The 25,040-nt window shown below is 54.4% G+C and overlaps 1 protein-coding gene across 1 annotated transcript; it reads right to left on the bottom strand.

Moving 5' to 3' along the window:
• Positions 1-2,915: 2,915 nt before the first annotated feature.
• LOC144762133 (uncharacterized) lies at positions 2,916-20,627 on the bottom strand. Its single transcript, XM_078647276.1, has 4 exons — positions 20,472-20,627; positions 6,463-6,875; positions 5,178-5,448; positions 2,916-3,729 (listed from the first exon to the last, which is right to left on the bottom strand). The coding sequence occupies exons 2-4, from the start codon at positions 6,661-6,663 to the stop codon at positions 3,149-3,151; spliced, it is 1,053 nt and encodes a 350-aa protein (XP_078503402.1). The 5' UTR covers positions 6,664-6,875; positions 20,472-20,627; the 3' UTR covers positions 2,916-3,148.
• Between the last annotated feature and the right edge of the window lie 4,413 nt (positions 20,628-25,040).

Below are 25,040 nucleotides of genomic sequence, written 5' to 3'. Positions count from 1 at the left end.
GCTTGAGTAGGAGTCTGGCAGGCCACGGACCCCCAGATTTGCGGGGGCGCGGCCGTAGCGGTCTACAGACAGCCCCCATAACAGTTAGGACAGTCGGACTACCATTTCCCCACCACCACCTCTACCGCCAGGGAACCGCTGTTCCCTGGTGGTGTAGAGGCAGACTTGAGTTTACAATATACTTGTGGGGCCGCCACGACCCGCCAAGCATATTACGGGTTTCCTCTCCGCCACAGTTTTCATGGTGGTTCCTCCGCCATGATAACCTAGAGGGCCCCCTTGTGCCTAAGGGCCATGGGTTGCATTCAGGGGGGCACAAGATATGCCCCCCCCCCTTGTGTGCATGCACCCCAGTTTCTGTAGTGCATGGACTTTACAGTGGTTGCTGTGCAGGAACTGTTTTTAGCGTTCCCATTACGGTGCCCATTTTGTGAGGCACCGTCATGGGAACGCTAAAAAAAAAAAGCCTTTAAGACACGAGAAACACTCGTAAAATTGCAGACGGCCTGACCACGGGTTTGGTGGTGCGGGGAGGGGCTGACCCGGCGCCGCAATGTTGAAATCTTAATCAGGCCCATAATTGCACTCTGTTGAAAACCCAACAATGGTTGACCCGCAATCACAGCATGCTCAACCTCCTCAAAACTGAATTTCTTTTGATCGCCCCCCCATCTCCCGCCCCCTGTAAAAGATCGGATCAAACAAGCTTTCAACTGCTCCCCCACATTATTGACTCTACTCGATTGCTACGATTTACCCTGGAGAAACATCTCAATAAGCAAGATCGTAATAGTGCAACCATCAGAGGAGCCAGTCACCAAATTACCGTTTTAAGGGAAATCAAACTCTTGCTGCCCACTATGAATTTTCAATTAGTACAATCTCTGGTCATCTCCTGGTTAGATTATGGGAGTGCCACTCTCTCTGGCCTTCCCAAAGTAAAGCTGGCCCCATTAAACGTCATACTGACCTCCGCTGCCAGATTCATAACAGGTTTCGGGAGAAGCGATTACATTCCTCCAGACCTAAAACATCTAAAAGGGCTCCTGTATGAAGCTAGAAACCAATTAAAGATTGCATGCATGACACAAAAGGCTCTCCACCATAATACTCCTGCATACTTGGGCAAAATACTTGAAATATCTGGAGGCAGTCATTCCTCAAGAAGCACCGACTCTCTTTTATTAAAACCATAGAAATTCAAAAAAAATCAGAATCCTACAACAGGTCCTCCCTCAGTCTTGCCTCAAGAATTTGGAACACCTTACCTACCTGGCCGCCAAGACATGGAACTCCCTCCCCGCACACCTACGACTGACCCAGGACCATTTCACCTTCAGGAAGCACCTCAAGACCTGGCTCTTCGAGCAGTAGCGCCCCCTCTCCCTTCAGCGCCTTGAGAACCTCGCGGGTGAGTAGCGCGCTCTATAAATGTATTGATTGATTGATTGATTAGGACAAACTCCTTGATTGCCTCCTTCAAAAAAGAAGCAAAAAAGCTCTTGATGCATAGATTCCTTCTCTGGGAGACATGATACTTCTTCAGCTCAGGTAGCGTTGGGTGGACTTCTGAGGATCTTTGAACTGAAATACTTAATAATATACTGTATATATATGTAACTTTATGAGTATTCCTTTTCTGATTGTCATTTGTTTTTCTCTTTTTTCTTTTGTATGACTGGAGTGCCAAATCGCTCAGATACCCGGACAGGTCATGTTCGCACTATATAAGACTCCAAAAATAAATACATACATTTTAAGGGCTCACAATGCACATGGTCAAAAGTGTGGACCAACTGGCAACAGCTCTGCAAAACCAAATGTAAGTGGACACACACCAAAACAAGGAAACATAAATGGAAACATATGCACAACTAACAAATATGTCACACACATTTAAAAAAAATCCCTATATAACACAGACATCCAAAATAATAGCTAGCTGCCAATTGTGTATGTGTGGAGTGTAAAGCAGGTGTGTACCCTGCCTGTGTAGGGAGGAGCCCTACACACTCATGAAATTATGGAGAAAGCTGGTGCTTGGAAATAAATCCTACATTTAAAGCTATAACTAAACCCAACAACTGCACTACACTAAACATCACAAAATGTACACAGTCTTGTGCTCTCCACATCTCATATAGTCAAGGTCACAGCAGTGGCAACAATGGACAATCCAAGCATCTGTTGTGTGCCCAGTAACACAAACCCTAAATGAGTTACTGAAAGAGCACTTGACAACCATCAGCAAGAACTGACGGAATCTGCACATCACATCAACCTGATGCAAACTACGACATCAAGCACTGCATTTTCCATGATGCATGGGGGCAAACTGAGTGCTGGAGTGTGAGGCAGTGTGCGCCCCCCCCCTCCTGTTTGAAAAGGCTCCCTTGAGCTGACGAGCTCTGGTTGATGCACCTGCGCCCAGCAAGTGGTACTGAGACCCGAGAAGACTTTTGGCAGCATTTCCAGCACCCCCAAAAAAAGTGTTGCTCTCCACTGAAGAAGGACAACTATCCTGAAACACGTGTCTAGAGATACACAGCACTGGCTGCACCAACAAGGGCGAAAAACGAAAGCCTGACACCGAAGTAAGTGTCATCATGCACTGCATTGGGGCAAACTGAGTGCTGAGAAGTGGGGCAGTCTGTGCCCACCCCCCTCCTATTTGAAATGGACAGCTGTGTGTGCTTTCCAAAGCAGGAGGAAGCAGGAGAGCGGAGGTGATGGGGCAGAAGCCTCGCAGACACAGGAAACAGATCCCACCTGAAACCCCCCTAGTAACAGAGGAGAAGGTGACTTGACTCTTGAGGAAAAAACATACAGTCAGACATGTGCCTTTCTGAAAATAATGTAGTGAAAAAGAAATACCCAACATATGCCCTAGATAAAAAGAGACAACACAACCCTCAGGACATCATAATGTACATTTATGTAAGTTAAGGTAAAAATGAAGTCATATCAAATCTGAGTTGGGGGTAAACTTGGTCAGACATATAGGATAAATGTAGACTTTTAAAGTCCTTCATGCTGGCGTGTGGCTCCCCCAAATCATGCCGTGCGCAGTCTTCAAATGTCCTCGCGACACTGTTTCAAAGCCATCTCGAGCGGTGTGAGGGAGGCCAGCAAAGCCTGGATTGGGCCGCTAACGGAAGCTCGGGTTTGAGGACCAGATGGTGTGTTGGTAGGGAGGCGACGTCCCGGTCTCCTGGAAGGTACCAGCACCTGGGATACTGCCGTACTGGCCAGCCTGGGCTGAATGAAGGCCTTCTAGGAGGTCCACAACCCTGTCCAACTTTCTGCTCATCTCCTGGAGAACACCCAGGGACGCGGTCTGCCCGGCACGCAGGTCCTTCAAGACATCGAGAGCCTCCTGGGAGGCAAGAACCGAGGGCATGGTCGCAGGGGGTGGGGTGTATGCGGCATGCGAGACCCTAGTCTGATATCTCCTGGCAGGGAACTGGTGCCTCGCGGATGACAAAGAAGCGAAGGAAGTGGTGGTGGCAGCTACAGGAGCACATGTCACAGGTGGCGGGACAGCAGCAAAGGTCTCTCTTTTGTCGTCGCCGGATGTGGTTGTTCCTGAGCGGACATTCCAGCCAGCCACCTCACCATCTGCGCCACTTAGACCATTGGAGGAGCTTGCAGCACCTTCTGACTCCAGTGGCACCTCCTGCGTCTCCCCGGATGGTTGGCCAACCTCTTCCTTGGGTCTTCGTAAGGTTCCTGGGGGTGTAAGAGAGATCAGTCACCATAAGATCATCACCATATACAAACATTTTCCATATCATCTGAACATCAAATTCTAGAGGCTGCAAGTCAGCTCCATATACAGAAACCACTACCAGGCATCACACAGCATTGACACCTCATGGTACACAACTAGCACATAAAGGCTCAGAGGTGGAAGATCCACTGGGATGGGTGAGCGCGCGATTGTCTAGAACCTGCAACCCACAACAGCGATCACAGCATTTGTTGGGGCACTGAAAAGGGGGGCACACTTGGTTGCAAAAAACACTATAAGTATTGCATGTCTTAAAGATACATGTGGTCCGCACACACAAAAAGACAGTCCGTTCAAGCAATGATGTTTCACACTGATGTGTATTTCTTCAATCTTTATTTTCTTATTACACTTCGCAGTAGCCAACGCGTTTCGTCCTTTTGAAGGACTTCTTTAGGGCTCTTCACTCCGTGTATCAATTCCACTAAGTATCCTTTCCTCCTTACGACACAGTGAGATTAGATCCCTCTTCTGCAATATTGTGTATGGCGGTCTATCTCTGTGTTCCATAGACGGGGTTCTCTTGTATTACTTATTGACTCACACCCATATCACTATCTCACTGTACTCCAGGTGCAGAGAAAGACCTGAATTCAGTTACTCTTGATTTGTCTCTCTCCCGTAGGATTTCCAGCCGCACGTATATTAAGCAAAATACTCTTTCATATATGGTCAATGTAGATCCATTCCTGCACCGATTTGCAGGTGCACGTACTTGGTACCCAAGGTGTATTCTGTCAGATCAATGTCGTCGTAAGGAGGAAAGGATACTTAGTGGAATTGATACACGGAGTGAAGAGCCCTGAAGAAGTCCTTCAAAAGGACGAAACGCATTGGCTACTGCAAAGTGTAATAAGAAAATAAAGATTGAAAAAATACACATCAGTGTGAAACATCATTGCTTGAACGGACTGTCTTTTTGTGTGTGCGGACCACATGTATCTTTAAAATGTGTATATTGTAGAAGGTTCTTTCACAACATAGAGAATCAAAAGGGTCTGGTTCCCTTTTGGTCGACGCACCAAATGCAAATATATTACCCAGTAGCTAGATAAGTGCGGTATTGTTTTTCCTAGATCCCTTTGTATTAATCGTTTTAAATATTACATGTCTGTGTAACACAGACAATGCCACAACAGCTTGGTTGCTCTGTGCTGTGTCATATAACAAGCTTGACTGTTGCCCCTCATTTCCAATGCCCATGGGTTATGTGACAACGGTGAAACAACGGAGTTGATGCTAGAACATACATACAAAAAAAAGGACCGTGCAGCCAAATCCTGGTTGACTGGGCATCCTACGGCAACATTAGGTACATGGTATGACATTTTACTGATATACACTGCATCTAGCACAGAGCTCATAGAATATTAGGTGTATCCCTCACCGGCTTCCTGCTTCTCTTTGGCCTGTAGCTGCTCCGCCAAGTCGGGGTACGCCACCGCCAGGATCCTGCGCATCATGGGCATCATGGTGCGGCTCACCTTCTTCTTCTGCTCAGTGGACCGCCCCAGCAGATGCACGCAGGTGAGCCGCGTCCAGCGGCGGAGGTCCTCCCAGCGTTTGCGGCAGTGTCGGCTGTTGCGCTCATAGACTCCCTTGGTGCGGACACTTCTGGCGATGGCCCGCCAGATCTTCACTTTAGCGTGAGCTTTGACCTTTAAAAAACAGAATTAGCATGATAGTTAATCGTTCTGGGTCGCCATCAGCAATCATAAGTGCTGGACCTCCCAATGAGACCGTGCTTAACACTTGCAAAGGAAGCCAATTCTGAAAGGCGTCCCTGCAAAGCAAATGAAGAAATGCAACAGTACTGCTTCTGTGGAGCTTAGACATGCCATTGTGTGCAAGGGATACACACTTCTGAAGAAAGGCGGTCTTCGGGGACAGACAAAACCAATGCTCATCACTCTAATCCCTTTAAATGTTTATCAAGTGGAGTTAACAGACCTTCAAGTGGAGGTCTGTGGCTCAATGGTTAGAGCGGCAGACCCTGATACAGAGGTCTGGCCCGGGACCAGGGTTCAATTCCCGCCTCGGCAGGACTTGGGCTCAATTTCCTCGGACCTGATAATTCTCGCCTCGGTGCCTATTCTAAGCATGGGTCCCACTCTGCAACTCTGGGCAATAGCTTGCTTAATCTCCACAACGGCCCCAACAGCGCTGGGATGCCTGGCCTCCACCTTGGGGGTGCCCAGGAGCGGGCATTTCACAGGGAAAAGCCAGGAAGGGTTCCACAGCGGTATGCGTACAGCGCCAAGACACCTCAGGGTATAAGTGCGCTATACAAGTACGAATTCATTCAACCAACTAGAATTCTCTGGTGGAGACCTGAACCTAACCCACTCGAACGTCTCAATGTGGTCACGCTGTCCCTGTGGAATTAGGTGCATGGCAGTCCACCTCCCCAACTCTGAAGGTCCCTAAACTCATGCTAGTCCAGTCGTGACATCTTCACGTGACCCTAACTTGAAGAGTTGAAATTGAAATGAAATTAGGATTTCTAAAGCGCACTACTACCCGTAGGTAGCAAAAATATACATAATCATGTATCCACAGAGTATGTAGTTTGAAAAATATTAGAATGTGTGGCGTGTGAGTTACCAAACCAAATCCAGTGGCTAACTTCAGACAGTGAGGCATACATGTAAGCTCATACATGTAGGACTAACCTGCTTGTTTGCAGGGCCGTACAACTGGGAATACTTCGCCAGAGCCCCCTCTGCCAGCAGCTCCAGCTCCTCTGGACTGAAGTGCGGGGCCCGGTCACTACCGCCCTCAGCCAGGACGGCTCCTCGACAGGACAGGAAGCCATCAGCGGGAGGATAGATCTGGCCAGACTGGGGGTTGTGGAACTGGAACATTGCTGCCATGGATTTCCTGTTGGTGGACAGTGGAAAGTCTTTCGATCAGTCACCTGGAGCTTGTCCCTCAGATTTTTGGTTGCGATCTTCAGTGATGGCGCTGTCCACCGTCTCTGGAGGCCACGTCTGCCTTACGCCATGGTGAACCCACCACCGTCAACAGGTGCAGGTACTAGAGGAATTACCAGAGGTCATGGCAGACCAAGAAGGATAACACCAACCTATGGAGGAACAAGAATGAAAATGAAAGAGTGAGCAGCAAAAATACTGCATTATGAAAAGACTTCTATCTTCGGGAAGACGTTGGATTGCGTGAACCGCCACCGACACCGTTCATCCACCGGATGTGGCTTGATCTTCACTGACATTCAAAATTAAAATTACCATAAAGGATGAGGGCAATAAGGGTGAAAAAGCACCCACTCACACCGACAAATAACCTGAAACCCTTCTGGGACCAAAAGAAAGTACTGAAGATAGTAATACACTTGCAATCACATTAATCAATATTTTAACTTACCCCATCTTCAATATCAAGGTAAAGTATTACAAGAATTTCTAATAATTGAAAAAGATCACTTTAATCAACAGGATTAAACCTGCAATAATGTATTTTAAAGAGATGGACAGCCTCAAGGAAAAGCCCCGCACCAAAGAAATGCTAGTTGTACAAACCCAATCAGTTCACCCAAAGTTAAAAACAAAGTCCCTGTTGAGCAACACAAGTCCCAGAAGATGGAGAAAAGTTAACCAATTTTTGGGTCCCCCATTAGGCCGGATAACAGTGTAAGGTGTAATATGTCGTACGACGTTTCAGTGCATGTCTCTGATGCTTTTTCCCAGCTTCATCAGGACTCATTCCAATGTAAACTATGAGACTACAGACTTTATAAATCCTATCTGATAACATAGTGGGGTCTAAAAAAAATATAGAAATGCATATTCAAGACTAATTGACATAATTAAATAATATTCCATAAACAATTTAGTATAAATAATTTAGGTACTCTTTATACCAATGGTTTCCATAGAATTAAGTCAACGAGTAATTTGATATAAGGCAATCCACAAACAACCATACAATCCATATAGTTCCAATCCTAACTTTTGAGTGTATGCACAATGCATGAAGTTGAAAAGCAGCCATAATTAGGTTGAATCCCAAATGTGGTGACAAGATCTATCTAACAAAATATACCTCAAAATTAAGACTTTTTAGGTTGTTAGTTTATCTTCAGCCAAAAAGATACAAAATCAAAACATACAATCAAACCATAGGACATAAAACATATTTTCACCCAAAAAATCTAGACACCCTTTATACCATTTCATGCCATAACGTTACATCAAACAATGTTTGATATTAACCAATTAACGAACAACTAAAAAACACATTTAATTCCAATCCTATCTTTTGTGTGTGCGCCGAAGGCATAAAAATTGGGAAACAGCGATAAATAGTTTGGATACCAAATATAACGACAGAATCTTGTAACAGGGTGCACCTCAAAAATACAACTTTTTAGATAGTTTGGCTTTTACAGCAACTAAAATTCCCAAAAACTCATACGTATCAATCAATCAATCAGGGGTTTATAAAGTGCGCTACTCACCCGTGAGGGTCTCAAGGCGCTAAGTATGGCTTACCCAAAGAAATGCGATAATCTCCTAGTAACTACATCCTGCAACACGAAACTGTTGAAATTGTGCATCAGGTACTCAGTAGAAATTCGGAATCCCTTCCTATTGAATTTATAATGCAATTTGTAGAGATTGTTCTCCAAAACAACTATTTTACGCTTAACAGTTCAACATACGAAAAAATAAAAGGGACAAGCATGGGAGCTACCAGTGCTCCTAGCATAGCAAATTTGTATGTCGGGATTTCAAGAGAAACCCATATACAATGATCTAACCCCTTTCTATGAAAACATTTTTCACTAGTCGAGGTACTTCAACAAAAAGTTTTTACCTGGAAAGGCCCTGAAGAGACTCTGGTTAAGTTCTTAGCATGGCTAAATTTGGAAGATTCAAACCTGAGATTTTTTTATAGACCTCCCACTGTGTTATTGAATAGGATTCAAGATGTCTGATTTTTCATCATTTAAGCTAAAATTGGTCCTGAAGTAAGTAAAAAGCATCAGAACAAATCAGCCGGGAAAGTGTGTTGACTATCCACTCACTATTGTCCAGCTTAACGGTGGAACTAAAATTTCCATCACTCTCCCCCGCGTTCTAGGACTTGTCTTGCACAGCAGTGACTTTGTTTTTAACTCTGGGTGGACATATTGGGTTTATTCAAACCAACATTTCTTTGGTGTGGGGCTTTTCATTGACGCTGTTGATCTGTAATAAATATATTATTGCATGTTTAATGCAATTCAGAAACTGAACAATCATCGCCCTCCTGCCCCCTGGTTCTCAGTAAGTCTAAGAATGAAAAAAAAAAGGAAAGTGCTAGAAAGGCGTTGGAGAAAGAATTACGCATTTGAGTCCAAAATTGCGTACAAACATGCAGTTAGAGAATATCATTCTCTCTGTAATACTGCTTGGGCTGAATTTGTTCGCTCAACCATTACTAATGCCCAAAATTGCCCCAAAGTCCAATTTAAACTGGTTAAAGAACTTTCAGGTACAGCAAACAAAGTTGCGCCTCCGATTCTCAACGAATCTCAATGCGAGGACCTTGCAAAGTTCTTCCTGAACAAAGTTGAAAAAATGTATACAGGATTAAATACTGCAAATGCTACCATCATACCTCAAACGATACCTACGCCTACTCTATTCAATACCAACCCTCAGTTAGAGGATCAACTAGTGACCTGCTTAAGCAAACTTAAACATTGGCTTCCGCTAACACCTATCTCTCCCCCTACGGAGTACCACAGGGCTCTATTTTGAGCCCTTCATTATTCAACAATTATGTTAAACTTCTGGCGACCATCGCCACTGAGGGGGTTGTCGATGTTGACAGAAATATTGCCTTTCAGCGGGAAATGGTTATAGTCCAACGCTCTGTTTTTAATATAAAATCAGGACCTCTGCGGTCACTGAAAATACAAGATTTGAAAGAATATTATTGTCTACGGGTGCTCGTGGAAGACAATTTCTATGGACGGGAATCGAGAGCATGCTAAAGTGATTCTGGTATTTTACTGACCTCTACTGGTCGCTTTCTATCAAGAAAGTTAAATAGAGGCAGTTTCACAGAAAAATAAAAAAAGAGTTTCTCAGCAGAAAGCAATTCTGGTATTTTACTGACCTCTACTGGTCGTTTTCTATTAAGACAGTTAAATAGAGGCAGTTGAACAGAAAAAAAAGTCCCTCGGCAGACGTTGCCCGTCTCAGTAGTACTCATTGACCCCAGGAGGCTGAGCGGACCTGTTGGGGTCTGAACCCGAGGCCATGGGGTCAAACACGAGTTTCCGGAGTGGATGTATTACTTCACTGAGTCCCTTAAAAAAGGCTCGGGGAGGGGGTCACTGCAGACACAAAAAGACATTGTGTAAATTCCTTCTGACCCCATGTAACTGCCCTCTTATCACCCAAACACGTCATCAAAAGCCAAGTGCGTGAAGATCACATGAAGCGTGCCCTCCACATATCACCCCCACAGGCCAGGTGACCAACCACACACATTGCCCCATCCCCCCACAGGCCAGGTGACCAACTGACTACACTGCCCCAGGCCCCCAAAGGCCAGGTGACCAACTGACTACACTGCCCCAGGCCCCCACAGGCCAGGTGACCAACCGCACACCCCCCCCATCCTCTGACAGGCCAGATGACCAACCGCACACACCGCCCCATCCCCCCCCAGGCTAGGTGACTACAGCACAGACTGCCCCATCCCCCCACAGGCCAGGTGACCAACCACACACACCGCCCCATCCCCCCACAGGCCAGGTGACCAACCGCACACACCGCCCCATCCCCCCACAGGCCAGGTGACCAACCACACACACCGCCCCATCCCCCCACAGGCCAGGTGACCAACCACACACACCACCCCATCCCCCACAGGCCAGGTGACCAACCGCACACACCGTCCCATCCCCCCACAGGCCAGGTGACCAACCGCACACACCGTCCCATCCCCCCACAGGCCAGGTGACCAACCGCACACACCGCCCCATCCCCCCACAGGCCAGGTGACCAACCACACACACCGCCCCATCCCCCACAGGCCAGGTGACCAACCGCACACACCGTCCCATCCCCCCACAGGCCAGGTGACCAACCGCACACACCGTCCCATCCCCCCACAGGCCAGGTGACCAACCGCACACACCGCCCCATCCCCCCACAGGCCAGGTGACCAACCGCACACACCGCTCCATCCCCTCACAGGCCAGGTGACCAACCACACACACCGCTCCATCCCCCCACAGGCCAAGTGACCAACCATACACACCACCCCATCCCCCCCACAGGCCAAGTGACCAACTGTAGACACTGCCCCATCCCCCCCACAGGCCAGGTGACCAACCGCACACACCGCCCCATCCCCCCACAGGCCAGGTGACCAACCACACACACCGCCCCATCCCCCCACAGGCCAGGTGACCAACCACACACACCGCCCCATCCCCCCACAGGCCAGGTGACCAACCGCACACACCGTCCCATCCCCCCACAGGCCAGGTGACCAACCGCACACACCGTCCCATCCCCCCACAGGCCAGGTGACCAACCGCACACACCGCCCCATCCCCCCACAGGCCAGGTGACCAACCACACACACCGCCCCATCCCCCACAGGCCAGGTGACCAACCGCACACACCACCCCATCCCCCCACAGGCCAGGTGACCAACCGCACACACCGCCCCATCCCCCCACAGGCCAGGTGACCAACCACACACACCGCCCCATCCCCCACAGGCCAGGTGACCAACCGCACACAGTGCCTCATCCCCCCACAGGCCAGGTGACTACAGCACACACACCGCCCCATCCCCCCCACAGGCCAGGTGACCAACCGCACACACCGCTCCATCCCCCCACAGGCCAGGTGACCAACCACACACACCGCTCCATCCCCCCACAGGCCAAGTGACCAACCATACACACCGCCCCATCCCCCCCACAGGCCAAGTGACCAACCGTAGACACTGCCCCATCCCCCCCACAGGCCAGGTGACCAACCGCACACACCGCCCCATCCCCCCACAGGCCAGGTGACCAACCACACACACCGCCCCATCCCCCCACAGGCCAGGTGACCAACCGCACACACCGCCCCATCCCCCCACAGGCCAGGTGACCAACCGCACACACCGTCCCATCCCCCCACAGGCCAGGTGACCAACCGCACACACCGTCCCATCCCCCCACAGGCCAGGTGACCAACCGCACACACCGCCCCATCCCCCCACAGGCCAGGTGACCAACCACACACACCGCCCCATCCCCCACAGGCCAGGTGACCAACCGCACACAGTGCCTCATCCCCCCACAGGCCAGGTGACTACAGCACACACACCGCCCCATCCCCCCCACAGGCCAGGTGACCAACCGCACACACCGCTCCATCCCCCCACAGGCCAGGTGACCAACCACACACACCGCTCCATCCCCCCACAGGCCAAGTGACCAACCATACACACCGCCCCATCCCCCCCACAGGCCAAGTGACCAACCGTAGACACTGCCCCATCCCCCCCACAGGCCAGGTGACTACAGCACACACCGCCCCATCCCCCCACAGGCCAGGTGACCAACCACACACACCGCCCCATCCCCCACAGGCCAGGTGACCAACCGCACACACCACCCCATCCCCCCCACAGGCCAGGTGACCAACCGCACACACCGCCCCATCCCCCCACAGGCCAGGTGACCAACCACACACACTGCCCCATCCCCCACAGGCCAGGTGACCAACCGCACACAGTGCCTCATCCCCCCACAGGCCAGGTGACTACAGCACACACACCGCCCCATCCCCCCCACAGGCCAGGTGACCAACCGCACACACCGCTCCATCCCCCACAGGCCAGGTGACCAACCACACACACCGCTCCATCCCCCCACAGGCCAAGTGACCAACCATACACACCGCCCCATCCCCCCCACAGGCCAAGTGACCAACCGTAGACACTGCCCCATCCCCCCCACAGGCCAGGTGACCAACCGCACACACCGCCCCATCCCCCCACAGGCCAGGTGACCAACCACACACACCGCCCCAACCCCCACAGGCCAGGTGACCAACCACACACACCGCCCCATCCCCCCACAGGCCAGGTGACCAACCGCACACACCGTCCCATCCCCCCACAGGCCAGGTGACCAACCGCACACACCGTCCCATCCCCCCACAGGCCAGGTGACCAACCGCACACACCGTCCCATCCCCCCACAGGCCAGGTGACCAACCGCACACACCGTCCCATCCCCCCACAGGCCAGGTGACCAACCGCACACACCGCCCCATCCCCCCACAGGCCAGGTGACCAACCACACACACCGCCCCATCCCCCCACAGGCCAGGTGACCAACCACACACACCGCCCCATCCCCCACAGGCCAGGTGACCAACCGCACACACCACCCCATCCCCCCACAGGCCAGGTGACCAACCGCACACACCGCCCCATCCCCCCCACAGGCCAGGTGACCAACCGCACACACCGCCCCATCCCCCCACAGGCCAGGTGACCAACCACACACACCGCCCCATCCCCCACAGGCCAGGTGACCAACCGCACACAGTGCCTCATCCCCCCACAGGCCAGGTGACCAACCGCACACACCACCCCATCCCCCCCACAGGCCAGGTGACCAACCGCACACACCGCCCCATCCCCCCACAGGCCAGGTGACCAACCACACACACCGCCCCATCCCCCACAGGCCAGGTGACCAACCGCACACAGTGCCTCATCCCCCCACAGGCCAGGTGACTACAGCACACACACCGCCCCATCCCCCCCACAGGCCAGGTGACCAACCGCACACACCGCTCCATCCCCCCACAGGCCAGGTGACCAACCACACACACCGCTCCATCCCCCCACAGGCCAAGTGACCAACCATACACACCGCCCCATCCCCCCCACAGGCCAAGTGACCAACCGTAGACACTGCCCCATCCCCCCCACAGGCCAGGTGACTACAGCACACACCGCCCCATCCCCCCACAGGCCAGGTGACCAACCACACACACCGCCCCATCGCCCCACAGGCCAGGTGACCAACCGCACACACCGTCCCATCCCCCCACAGGCCAGGTGACCAACCGCACACACCGTCCCATCCCCCCACAGGCCAGGTGACCAACCGCACACACCGCCCCATCCCCCCACAGGCCAGGTGACCAACCACACACACCGCCCCATCCCCCACAGGCCAGGTGACCAACCGCACACACCACCCCATCCCCCCCACAGGCCAGGTGACCAACCGCACACACCGCCCCATCCCCCCACAGGCCAGGTGACCAACCACACACACCGCCCCATCCCCCACAGGCCAGGTGACCAACCGCACACAGTGCCTCATCCCCCCACAGGCCAGGTGACTACAGCACACACACCGCCCCATCCCCCCACAGGCCAGGTGACCAACCGCACCCACCGCTCCATCCCCCCACAGGCCAGGTGACCAACCACACACACCGCCCCATCCCCCCCCACAGGCCAAGTGACCAACCGTAGACACTGCCCCATCCCCCCCACAGGCCAGGTGACCAACCATACACACCGCCCCATCCCCCCCACAGGCCAAGTGACCAACCGTAGACACTGCCCCATCCCCCCCACAGGCCAGGTGACTACAGCACACACCGCCCCATCCCCCCACAGGCCAGGTGACCAACCACACACACCGCCCCATCCCCCCACAGGCCAGGTGACCAACCGCACACACCGTCCCATACCCCCACAGGCCAGGTGACCAACCGCACACACCGTCCCATCCCCCCACAGGCCAGGTGACCAACCGCACACAACGCCCCATCCCCCCACAGGCCAGGTGACCAACCACACACACCGCCCCATCCCCCACAGGCCAGGTGACCAACCGCACACACCACCCCATCCCCCCCACAGGCCAGGTGACCAACCGCACACACCGCCCCATCCCCCCACAGGCCAGGTGACCAACCACACACACCGCCCCATCCCCCCACAGGCCAGGTGACCAACCACACACACCGCTCCATCCCCCCACAGGCCAGGTGACCAACCGCACACACCGTCCCATCCCCCCACAGGCCAGGTGACCAACCGCACACACCGCCCCATCCCCCCACAGGCCAGGTGACCAACCTCACACACCGCCCCATCCCCCCCACAGGCCAAGTGACCAACCGTAGACACTGCCCCATACCCCCCACAGGGCAGGTGACCAACCGCACACAGTGCCTCATCCCCCCACAGGCCAGGTGACCAACCGCACACACCGTCCCATCCCCCCACAGGCCAAGTGACCAACCGTAGACACTGCCCCATCCCCCCCACAGGCCAGGTGACCAACCGCACACACCGCCCGATCCCCCCACAGGCCAGGTGACCAACCGCACACACCGTCCCATCCCCCCACAGGCCAGGTGACCAACCGCACACACCGTCCCATCCCCCCACAGGCCAGGTGACCAACCGCACACACCGCCCCATCCCCCCACAGGCCAGGTGACCAACCGCACACACCGCCCCATCCCCCCACAGGCCAGGTGACCAACCATACACACTGCCCCATCCCCCCCACAGGCCAGGTGACCAACCGCACACACCGCCCCATCCCCCCCACAGGCCAAGTGACCAACCGTAGACACCGCCCCATCCCCCCACAGGCCAGGTGACCAACCGCACACACCGCCCCATCCCCCCACAGGCCAGGTGACCAACCGCACACACCGTCCCATCCCCCCCACAGGCCAGGTGACTACAGCACACACCGCCCCATCCCCCCACAGGCCAGGTGACTACAGCACACACACCGCCCCATCCCCCCACAGGCCAGGTGACTACAGCACACACCGTCCCATCCCCCCACAGGCCAGGTGACCAACCACACACACCGCCCCATCCCCCCACAGGCCAGGTGACCAACCACACACACCGCCCCATCCCCCCACAGGCCAGGTGACCAACCACACACACTGCTCCATCCCCCCACAGGCCAGGTGACCAACCGCACACACCGTCCCATCCCCCCACAGGCCAGGTGACCAACCGCACACACCGCCCCATCCCCCCACAGGCCAGGTGACCAACCGCACACACCGCCCCATCCCCCCCACAGGCCAAGTGACCAACCGTAGACACTGCCCCATACCCCCCACAGGCCAGGTGACCAACCGCACACAGTGCCTCATCCCCCACAGGCCAGGTGACCAACCGCACACACCGTCCCATCCCCCCACAGGCCAAGTGACCAACCGTAGACACTGCCCCATCCCCCCCACAGGCCAGGTGACCAACCGCACACACCGCCCGATCCCCCCACAGGCCAGGTGACCAACCGCACACACCGTCCCATCCCCCCACAGGCCAGGTGACCAACCGCACACACCGTCCCATCCCCCCACAGGCCAGATGACCAACCGCACACACCGCCCCATCCCCCCCACAGGCCAGGTGACCAACCGCACACACCGCCCCATCCCCCCCACAGGCCAAGTGACCAACCGTAGACACCGCCCCATCCCCCCACAGGCCAGGTGACCAACCGCACACAGTGCCTCATCCCCCCACAGGCCAGGTGACCAACCGCACACACCACCCCATCCCCCCCACAGGCCAGGTGACCAACCGCACACACCGCCCCATCCCCCCACAGGCCAGGTGACCAACCACACACACCGCCCCATCCCCCACAGGCCAGGTGACCAACCGCACACAGTGCCTCATCCCCCCACAGGCCAGGTGACTACAGCACACACACCGCCCCATCCCCCCCACAGGCCAGGTGACCAACCGCACACACCGCTCCATCCCCCCACAGGCCAGGTGACCAACCACACACACCGCTCCATCCCCCCACAGGCCAAGTGACCAACCATACACACCGCCCCATCCCCCCCACAGGCCAAGTGACCAACCGTAGACACTGCCCCATCCCCCCCACAGGCCAGGTGACTACAGCACACACCGCCCCATCCCCCCACAGGCCAGGTGACCAACCACACACACCGCCCCATCCTCCCACAGGCCAGGTGACCAACCGCACACACCGTCCCATCCCCCCACAGGCCAGGTGACCAACCGCACACACCGTCCCATCCCCCCACAGGCCAGGTGACCAACCGCACACACCGCCCCATCCCCCCACAGGCCAGGTGACCAACCACACACACCGCCCCATCCCCCACAGGCCAGGTGACCAACCGCACACACCACCCCATCCCCCCCACAGGCCAGGTGACCAACCGCACACACCGCCCCATCCCCCCACAGGCCAGGTGACCAACCACACACACCGCCCCATCCCCCACAGGCCAGGTGACCAACCGCACACAGTGCCTCATCCCCCCACAGGCCAGGTGACTACAGCACACACACCGCCCCATCCCCCCACAGGCCAGGTGACCAACCGCACCCACCGCTCCATCCCCCCACAGGCCAGGTGACCAACCACACACACCGCCCCATCCCCCCCACAGGCCAAGTGACCAACCGTAGACACTGCCCCATCCCCCCCACAGGCCAGGTGACCAACCATACACACCGCCCCATCCCCCCCACAGGCCAAGTGACCAACCGTAGACACTGCCCCATCCCCCCCACAGGCCAGGTGACTACAGCACACACCGCCCCATCCCCCCACAGGCCAGGTGACCAACCACACACACCGCCCCATCCCCCCACAGGCCAGGTGACCAACCGCACACACCGTCCCATACCCCCACAGGCCAGGTGACCAACCGCACACACCGTCCCATCCCCCCACAGGCCAGGTGACCAACCGCACACAACGCCCCATCCCCCCACAGGCCAGGTGACCAACCACACACACCGCCCCATCCCCCACAGGCCAGGTGACCAACCGCACACACCACCCCATCCCCCCCACAGGCCAGGTGACCAACCGCACACACCGCCCCATCCCCCCACAGGCCAGGTGACCAACCACACACACCGCCCCATCCCCCCACAGGCCAGGTGACCAACCACACACACCGCTCCATCCCCCCACAGGCCAGGTGACCAACCGCACACACCGTCCCATCCCCCCACAGGCCAGGTGACCAACCGCACACACCGCCCCATCCCCCCACAGGCCAGGTGACCAACCGCACACACCGCCCCATCCCCCCCACAGGCCAAGTGACCAACCGTAGACACTGCCCCATACCCCCCACAGGCCAGGTGACCAACCGCACACAGTGCCTCATCCCCCCACAGGCCAGGTGACCAACCGCACACACCGTCCCATCCCCCCACAGGCCAAGTGACCAACCGTAGACACTGCCCCATCCCCCCCACAGGCCAGGTGACCAACCGCACACACCGCCCGATCCCCCCACAGGCCAGGTGACCAACCGCACACACCGTCCCATCCCCCCACAGGCCAGGTGACCAACCGCACACACCGTCCCATCCCCCCACAGGCCAGGTGACCAACCGCACACACCGCCCCATCCCCCCACAGGCCAGGTGACCAACCGCACACACCGCCCCATCCCCCCACAGGCCAGGTGACCAACCATACACACTGCCCCATCCCCCCCACAGGCCAGGTGACCAACCGCACACACCGCCCCATCCCCCCCACAGGCCAAGTGACCAACCGTAGACACCGCCCCATCCCCCCACAGGCCAGGTGACCAACCGCACACACCGCCCCATCCCCCCACAGGCCAGGTGACCAACCGCACACACCGTCCCATCCCCCCCACAGGCCAGGTGACTACAGCACACACCGCCCCATCCCCCCACAGGCCAGGTGACTACAGCACACACACCGCCCCATCCCCCCACAGGCCAGGTGACTACAGCACACACCGTCCCATCCCCCCACAGGCCAGGTGACCAACCACACACACCGCCCCATCCCCCCACAGGCCAGGTGACCAACCACACACACCGCCCCATCCCCCCACAGGCCAGGTGACCAACCACACACACTGCTCCATCCCCCCACAGGCCAGGTGACCAACCGCACACACCGTCCCATCCCCCCACAGGCCAGGTGACCAACCGCACACACCGCCCCATCCCCCCACAGGCCAGGTGACCAACCGCACACACCGCCCCATCCCCCCCACAGGCCAAGTGACCAACCGTAGACACTGCCCCATACCCCCCACAGGCCAGGTGACCAACCGCACACACCGTCCCATCCCCCCACAGGCCAAGTGACCAACCGTAGACACTGCCCCATCCCCCCCACAGGCCAGGTGACCAACCGCACACACCGCCCGATCCCCCAACAGGCCAGGTGACCAACCGCACACACCGTCCCATCCCCCCACAGGCCAGGTGACCAACCGCACACACCGTCCCATCCCCCCACAGGCCAGATGACCAACCGCACACACCGCCCCATCCCCCCCACAGGCCAGGTGACCAACCGCACACACCGCCCCATCCCCCCCACAGGCCAAGTGACCAACCGTAGACACCGCCCCATCCCCCCACAGGCCAGGTGACCAACCGCACACACCGCTCCATCCCCCCACAGGCCAGGTGACCAACCGCACACACACCGCCCCATCCCCCCACAGGCCAGGTGACCAACCGCACACACTGCCCCATCCCCCCAGAGGCCAGGTGACCAACCGCACACACCGCCCCATCCCCCCACAGGCCAGGTGACCAACCGCACACACCGTCCCATCCCCCCACAGGCCAGGTGACCAACCGCACACACCGCCCCATCCCCCCACAGGCCAGGTGACCAACCGCACACACCGCTCCATCCCCCCCACAGGCCAGGTGACCAACCATACACACCGTCCCATCCCCCCACAGGTCAGGTGACCAACCGCACACACCGCCCCATCCCCCCACAGGCCAGGTGACCAACCGCACACACCGCTCCATCCCCCCACAGGCCAGGTGACCAACCACACACACCGCTCCATCCCCCCACAGGCCAAGTGACCAACCATACACACCACCCCATCCCCCCACAGGCCAGGTGACTACAGCACACACCGCCCCATCCCCCCACAGGCCAGGTGACTACAGCACACACCGCCCCATCCCCCCCACAGGCCAGGTGACTACAGCACACACCGCCCCATCCCCCCCACAGGCCAGGTGACTACAGCACACACCGCCCCATCCCCCCCACAGGCCAGGTGACTACAGCACACACACTGCTCCATCTACATAACAACGTGTATTTGTAAAGCGCTCGGTCAGGGGTACAATAAGAGATGTTCACTGCTACCAACTCAGTGGCACTCATGTTATCGGCCTCAGACAGATGAAAGGCTGAGCGGACTCAGAGGGCTTTGAATCTGTGCCCATGAGGTCGAGGACAGACCCCTGCATTAGCAGCAGAGCCCCCAGAGCAGGGGGCCCTGAAAGCCACGAATCAACCCCAGGGGCCCCCAGAGTGCCCCAAAATCACAGAGAGCAGCGAAGAGGCGGCCCCAGGGCCAGGGGGATGGACGCGGGGCCGGGGCGGGGTCACCGCCGCCCCACGGGGATCCCGGGACTCGTGACTGGGGGGTACAGACAGAAGGACAGTGAACATCTGGAGACTTTGTATCCGAGCTCTGTCTACAGAGAGCAGAGGGCTGACAGTCAGTCTCCAACCCCAGCAGACTCCCCCCAGCCCCCCTCTGCTGGGGCCCCTGGGGGGGCTCCTGCAGAGACGCCCCCAGGGTCAGACCCAGCACAGGGGCTGGCACTCCCTTACCTGATCAGACTCCCCAGCTTTCGTCCTCAGCTCGGGCCGCTCTTGGGGCCCCCGGGGGGGTCCTTCCTCCCCACCGCAGCCCGGGCACTGAGGGAGGGGCCCCCAGAAGCGGAAACCCTCCTTCCTGCTGGAGCCGGGGGGGTCACGGCCGGGCTCGGGGCGCCCTCTGGCGGCAGCGACAGGAACCCTCCCCCGCCCCCAGGAGGAGGGGCTGGACATAGAGGATCATTTTAGAAACCCATAACACGGATGTGGCATCCCCCCCCCCCCATGTTTATTATTTATTTATGTATTTGTTTATGAGTTCTTATATAGCGCTGACTTTACCCGAAGGCGTCAGAGCGCTTCACAATAGGAACAGAAAATTACAAAAGAACAAAATTACAAAAGCAGACGATAAGTTACATGAGATAAAAGTGACAATTGTGAGCAAACAAAATACATGAGGTGGCAAACAGTGCATTACAGGAGGAAAAGTGACAAGTGTGCAGGTTACAAGAGAAAACAAAGTACAATTAGAGGTAAAATACTGCGATATATGCTAGACACTGAGGCACAAGAACAAACGTGACGTAGGCAATGGTGGCACTTGTGCAAGTATCAAAGGCAAACAAAATGTAAGAGGAGCAAACAGTGTGTTACAAGAGTAGAGTGGCGTGTGCAAGTTACAAAAGAGAACCAAACACAGGTAGATGGGTAATACTGCACTAAATGTAGGGTGACCAACTGACATGGGTGCAAATTCAGGACGGTGAGTGTAAAAATTCAGGACAAAGGGTCAAAATTCAGGACAAAAGGTAAGTTTTACAGACACATCAGTGGAGGTGGCGCAATAGAATATAATTAAACCCATCCATATCCAAACATATTCAATCATTTGCAAACCTATCCATCATGTATCCTTCTATCCATCATTTCACTCATCCATCCCTCCATCCACCCTTCCACTCATCCATCCATTATCCATCAATCCATTCACTCATTTATCGCGTGCTATATAAATTGCTCATAACATAACATCCAGCCTTTTATCCTTTCACTCACTCATCCATGCACCCACTCACTCATTCTTCCACCCATTCACCCTTTCAGTCATCAATCCATCATCCCTTTCTCTCTCCATCGACCCTTTCACTTAGCCATCCTTCCTTCCACCCATCCATCTACTCATCCACTCATGAATCTATCCGTCATCCATCCACCCTTTCACTCCGTCACTCATCTATCCATCCATGTGTCCATCTACCCTCCCTTTCACTCCCTTATCCATCCTTACATCCACCCGCTCACTCATCTGTCCAGCCATTCACCCTTGTACTTATCAATTTATCAATCCATCCATCATTTCACTCACCCATTAACTCACCCATCACCCACCCGTTCACTCATCCATCCATCCTTTCGCTCATCCATCCACCCTTTTACCCATCAATCTACCCTTCCACCCATACATACATCTTTTTACTGTTTCTCTCATCCATACTTCCACTCACTCACTCATGCAACCTTTCTTTCATTATCCATCCATTCACCCTTTCATTCATCCATTCACCCTTTCATTCATCCATTCACCCTTTCACTAATCTATCCAGCTGTCCACCCATCCCTTCATTTACTCACTCGCCCACCTAATCATATTAATTATGAGTTGAGCCTTTGTCTACAGAATTGCAGACAGAAGAGGCCCATCAAGAATTTCACCCCTGCTGTAGTTCCTAAAGCAATGGGGGGGGGGTAGGGTTCCCTATGCCCCTGCACATAGGAAATCTGAAAACATGAAATTCATGGGTCATGCATGATGCACAGTGGCAGGCCCTGAGGGGACTGTAAGATGGTGTTGTTTCCAGGGCTTTAAGTGGGATGAAAATACCGGGGGCCGGGGGTTCCTCCAGAGGGGGTGTTCGATGTAATTAAGGGTGTGGCTTAAAACACGAAAGCTAAAAATCTGTGCTTAATATAGTGTGCTGCCCGACTGGTATTTTGCCTCTTCTGTCATTGTATCCAGATATATAACAAGTAATGTTACACCTGCAATAAGCCAGAACTATTGGCTTTGTCAATGGTTATTAGTTTGCATAAAATAAAAAAGTAGCAATCTGGCTTCCTTGAATATAATATTGAAAATGCATCAGTTCTAAAATGATGAGAATGTGAAAGAACTGTAGCCCCTTCTTTTTAACTTCTTTCACCAGCTCCTTTTGTTGAGCTGCATTCTCATGTAGCAACATTGGCGTTTTTGCACATTTCTTCTGTCTGACAGAATGCCCTGCTCTAGACAGAGCCTGGGGAGGCCCACCACATGCTTTACCAGCCTAGACTGGACCATTGTCATTCTGTATGTGACAATCAGCCAGCATACAGAATGACAATGGGCAGGTGGGGCTGCTTGTGTGCTACGAGGATTTGCCAGAATAACACGATGTTTAAACCTGAATTAATTTGTGTGTTTTGCTTTTTTGCGTTCGTAACTGCATATTAAATAAATGTAAATGTAAATGTATTTCGATTTATATAGCGCACGAATCACCCAGGGGTCTCAAGGCGCTTGCCTAGGGAACCCGTCCTGGTATTCCCCTGTGAGAAACCCCGGCAGGGTGTCCACAAGGTGAAAGCCAGGCATCCCGCCACGAGGGGCCGTAGTGGAGATTAAGCAAGCTATTGCCCAGAGTCGCAGAGTGTGACCCCGTGAGTCGAGTAGGCACCAGAGCGAGAATTGTCGAGTCCGTGGAATGTTTGAGCCCGAGACCCGCCGAGGCGGGGAATCGAACCCTGGTCCACGGCCGATCTCAGCTTCCGGGTCTGCGCCTCTAACCACTGAGCCACGCTTCTCCACTGAGCCAAACCCCCACATGCATCAATGTAGGATTTTGCATTTCTTAAATAGCGAAAATTAAGGAATCGTTCTTTAGGAAATGCAAAATCCTATGCATCAAGAAATCCTAAAAGTTTTTAGGATTTCTTAATTTTCAGAATTTGCTATTCCTTAATTGCGAATCGCAATTAAGGAATGGCATTACATTGATTCCTATGGGCCTAGAGGCCCATAGGAATCAATGCCGTTTTGCATTTTTTTTTGCACCCGCAATTTGTTGATGCATTGCAAGGGTGCAGAGGGGGGTCCAAAGGACCCCCCCACTGCACCCCTGTAATGTATTTTAAAGTGCATGTTTCACACACACCTGTCCTAAGGACATGTGTGTCTGTAACATGCAAGTTTAAAAAATGCATTTTTTTGCTTTTTTTAAATTTTTCGCAAATTAACACGAGGGTCAACCTCATGTTAATTTGCACTTCCAATTTCAAAATTCGCTATTTTTTACAAATTGATGGATTGCATTTAAGGAATCGCACAAATGCGATTCCTTAATTGCATTTGCATTTTTAAGAAATGCAAAAAATAGCGAATTGTTTAATGCATCCCCAAAACGTATTTAGGAAGTGCAAACGGCCGAATTTACCGATTCGCTTAATTTGCACTTCCTAAATAGGTTGATGCATGTGGGGGAAAGTCCTTAAAGAAGAGTTTGTTCTTCTCAGCCACCTCTTTGCCCCTGCCACCCCTCCAAAGGACACCAGCCCCCATAGCACGATTTGTATATTTTACACTTCAATGAAAACCGCCTGGAATTGCGCCAATAAAGAAGGCCACACTTTCTGGCCGTCTTCATTTACACTTCTTTGCTATGGACGTGCACCCCCTTGGGAATGCAGTCACAGACCCCCAGGGGGGCGTGCCTCACTGTATGAAGACCTCAGGCAGGATAAAGCCCAGCAAATGCTGTATCTGTACAGAGGGTCCCACTATCATTCTGTGTTTGATAATCAGGCAAACAACAGAATGATAATGGCTGATAGCAATCTGTGCATCGAGGGGCTGCTGCAGGCCTTTCCGTTCACAGCAGGGCGAGCTGCCCCCTGCAGTGAGAGTTAGAGAACTCTCAGGCTGCTTGCTGGGGTGGCAGTTTGCACCAATGCCAGAATTACGGACAAAAGGCGTCCGTGAAAGACTTCCTGACGGACAACGGACAAGAGGCCCAAATAACGGACAGTTCGTGAAATTTACGGACGGTTGGTCACCCTAAATAAATGGCAGACACTCCAACCACAAGAACACACTGGGGAGGCACTTCCATAGTCATGGAGAATAGAGTGTTCTATAATGGGAGGTCTTCCTTCAGATAATAGAGAGGGCGTGAATTACTTTTGGAAGTGTCTTTGAAGGAGGAGAGCTTTGAGGTCAGTTTTGAAGGCCCGGCAGGAGGCGGTGGTCCGGAGCTGAGGCGGAAGGGAGTTCCAGATTCTCTCTGCGTTGCCTGAAAAGGATTGGGCCATCGATCTTTCCGTCTTGAAAGTGGGAGGTTCAAGCAGAAGATTTTCCGCATTACGTGATGGTCTAGAGCCTCCAGAGAGTTTCAGTTTATTCGCCAGGTAGCGAGGAGAGGAGGAGTGCAAGGCTTTGTGGGTGATACAGGCAGTCTTGTAGATAGCTCTTGCCTCAATGGGAAGCCAACGGAGGGTGGATAACATCGGTGTGATGTGATCGCTTCTTTTGGCCCCATAAATGAAACG

The sequence above is a fragment of the Lissotriton helveticus genome, chromosome 6 (genome assembly GCF_964261635.1).
Source record: "Lissotriton helveticus chromosome 6, aLisHel1.1, whole genome shotgun sequence".
Lineage (NCBI taxonomy): Eukaryota > Metazoa > Chordata > Amphibia > Caudata > Salamandridae > Lissotriton > Lissotriton helveticus.
The sequence above is the reverse complement of the archived record's forward strand: the minus strand, read 5'-3'. Positions and strand labels throughout refer to the sequence as shown.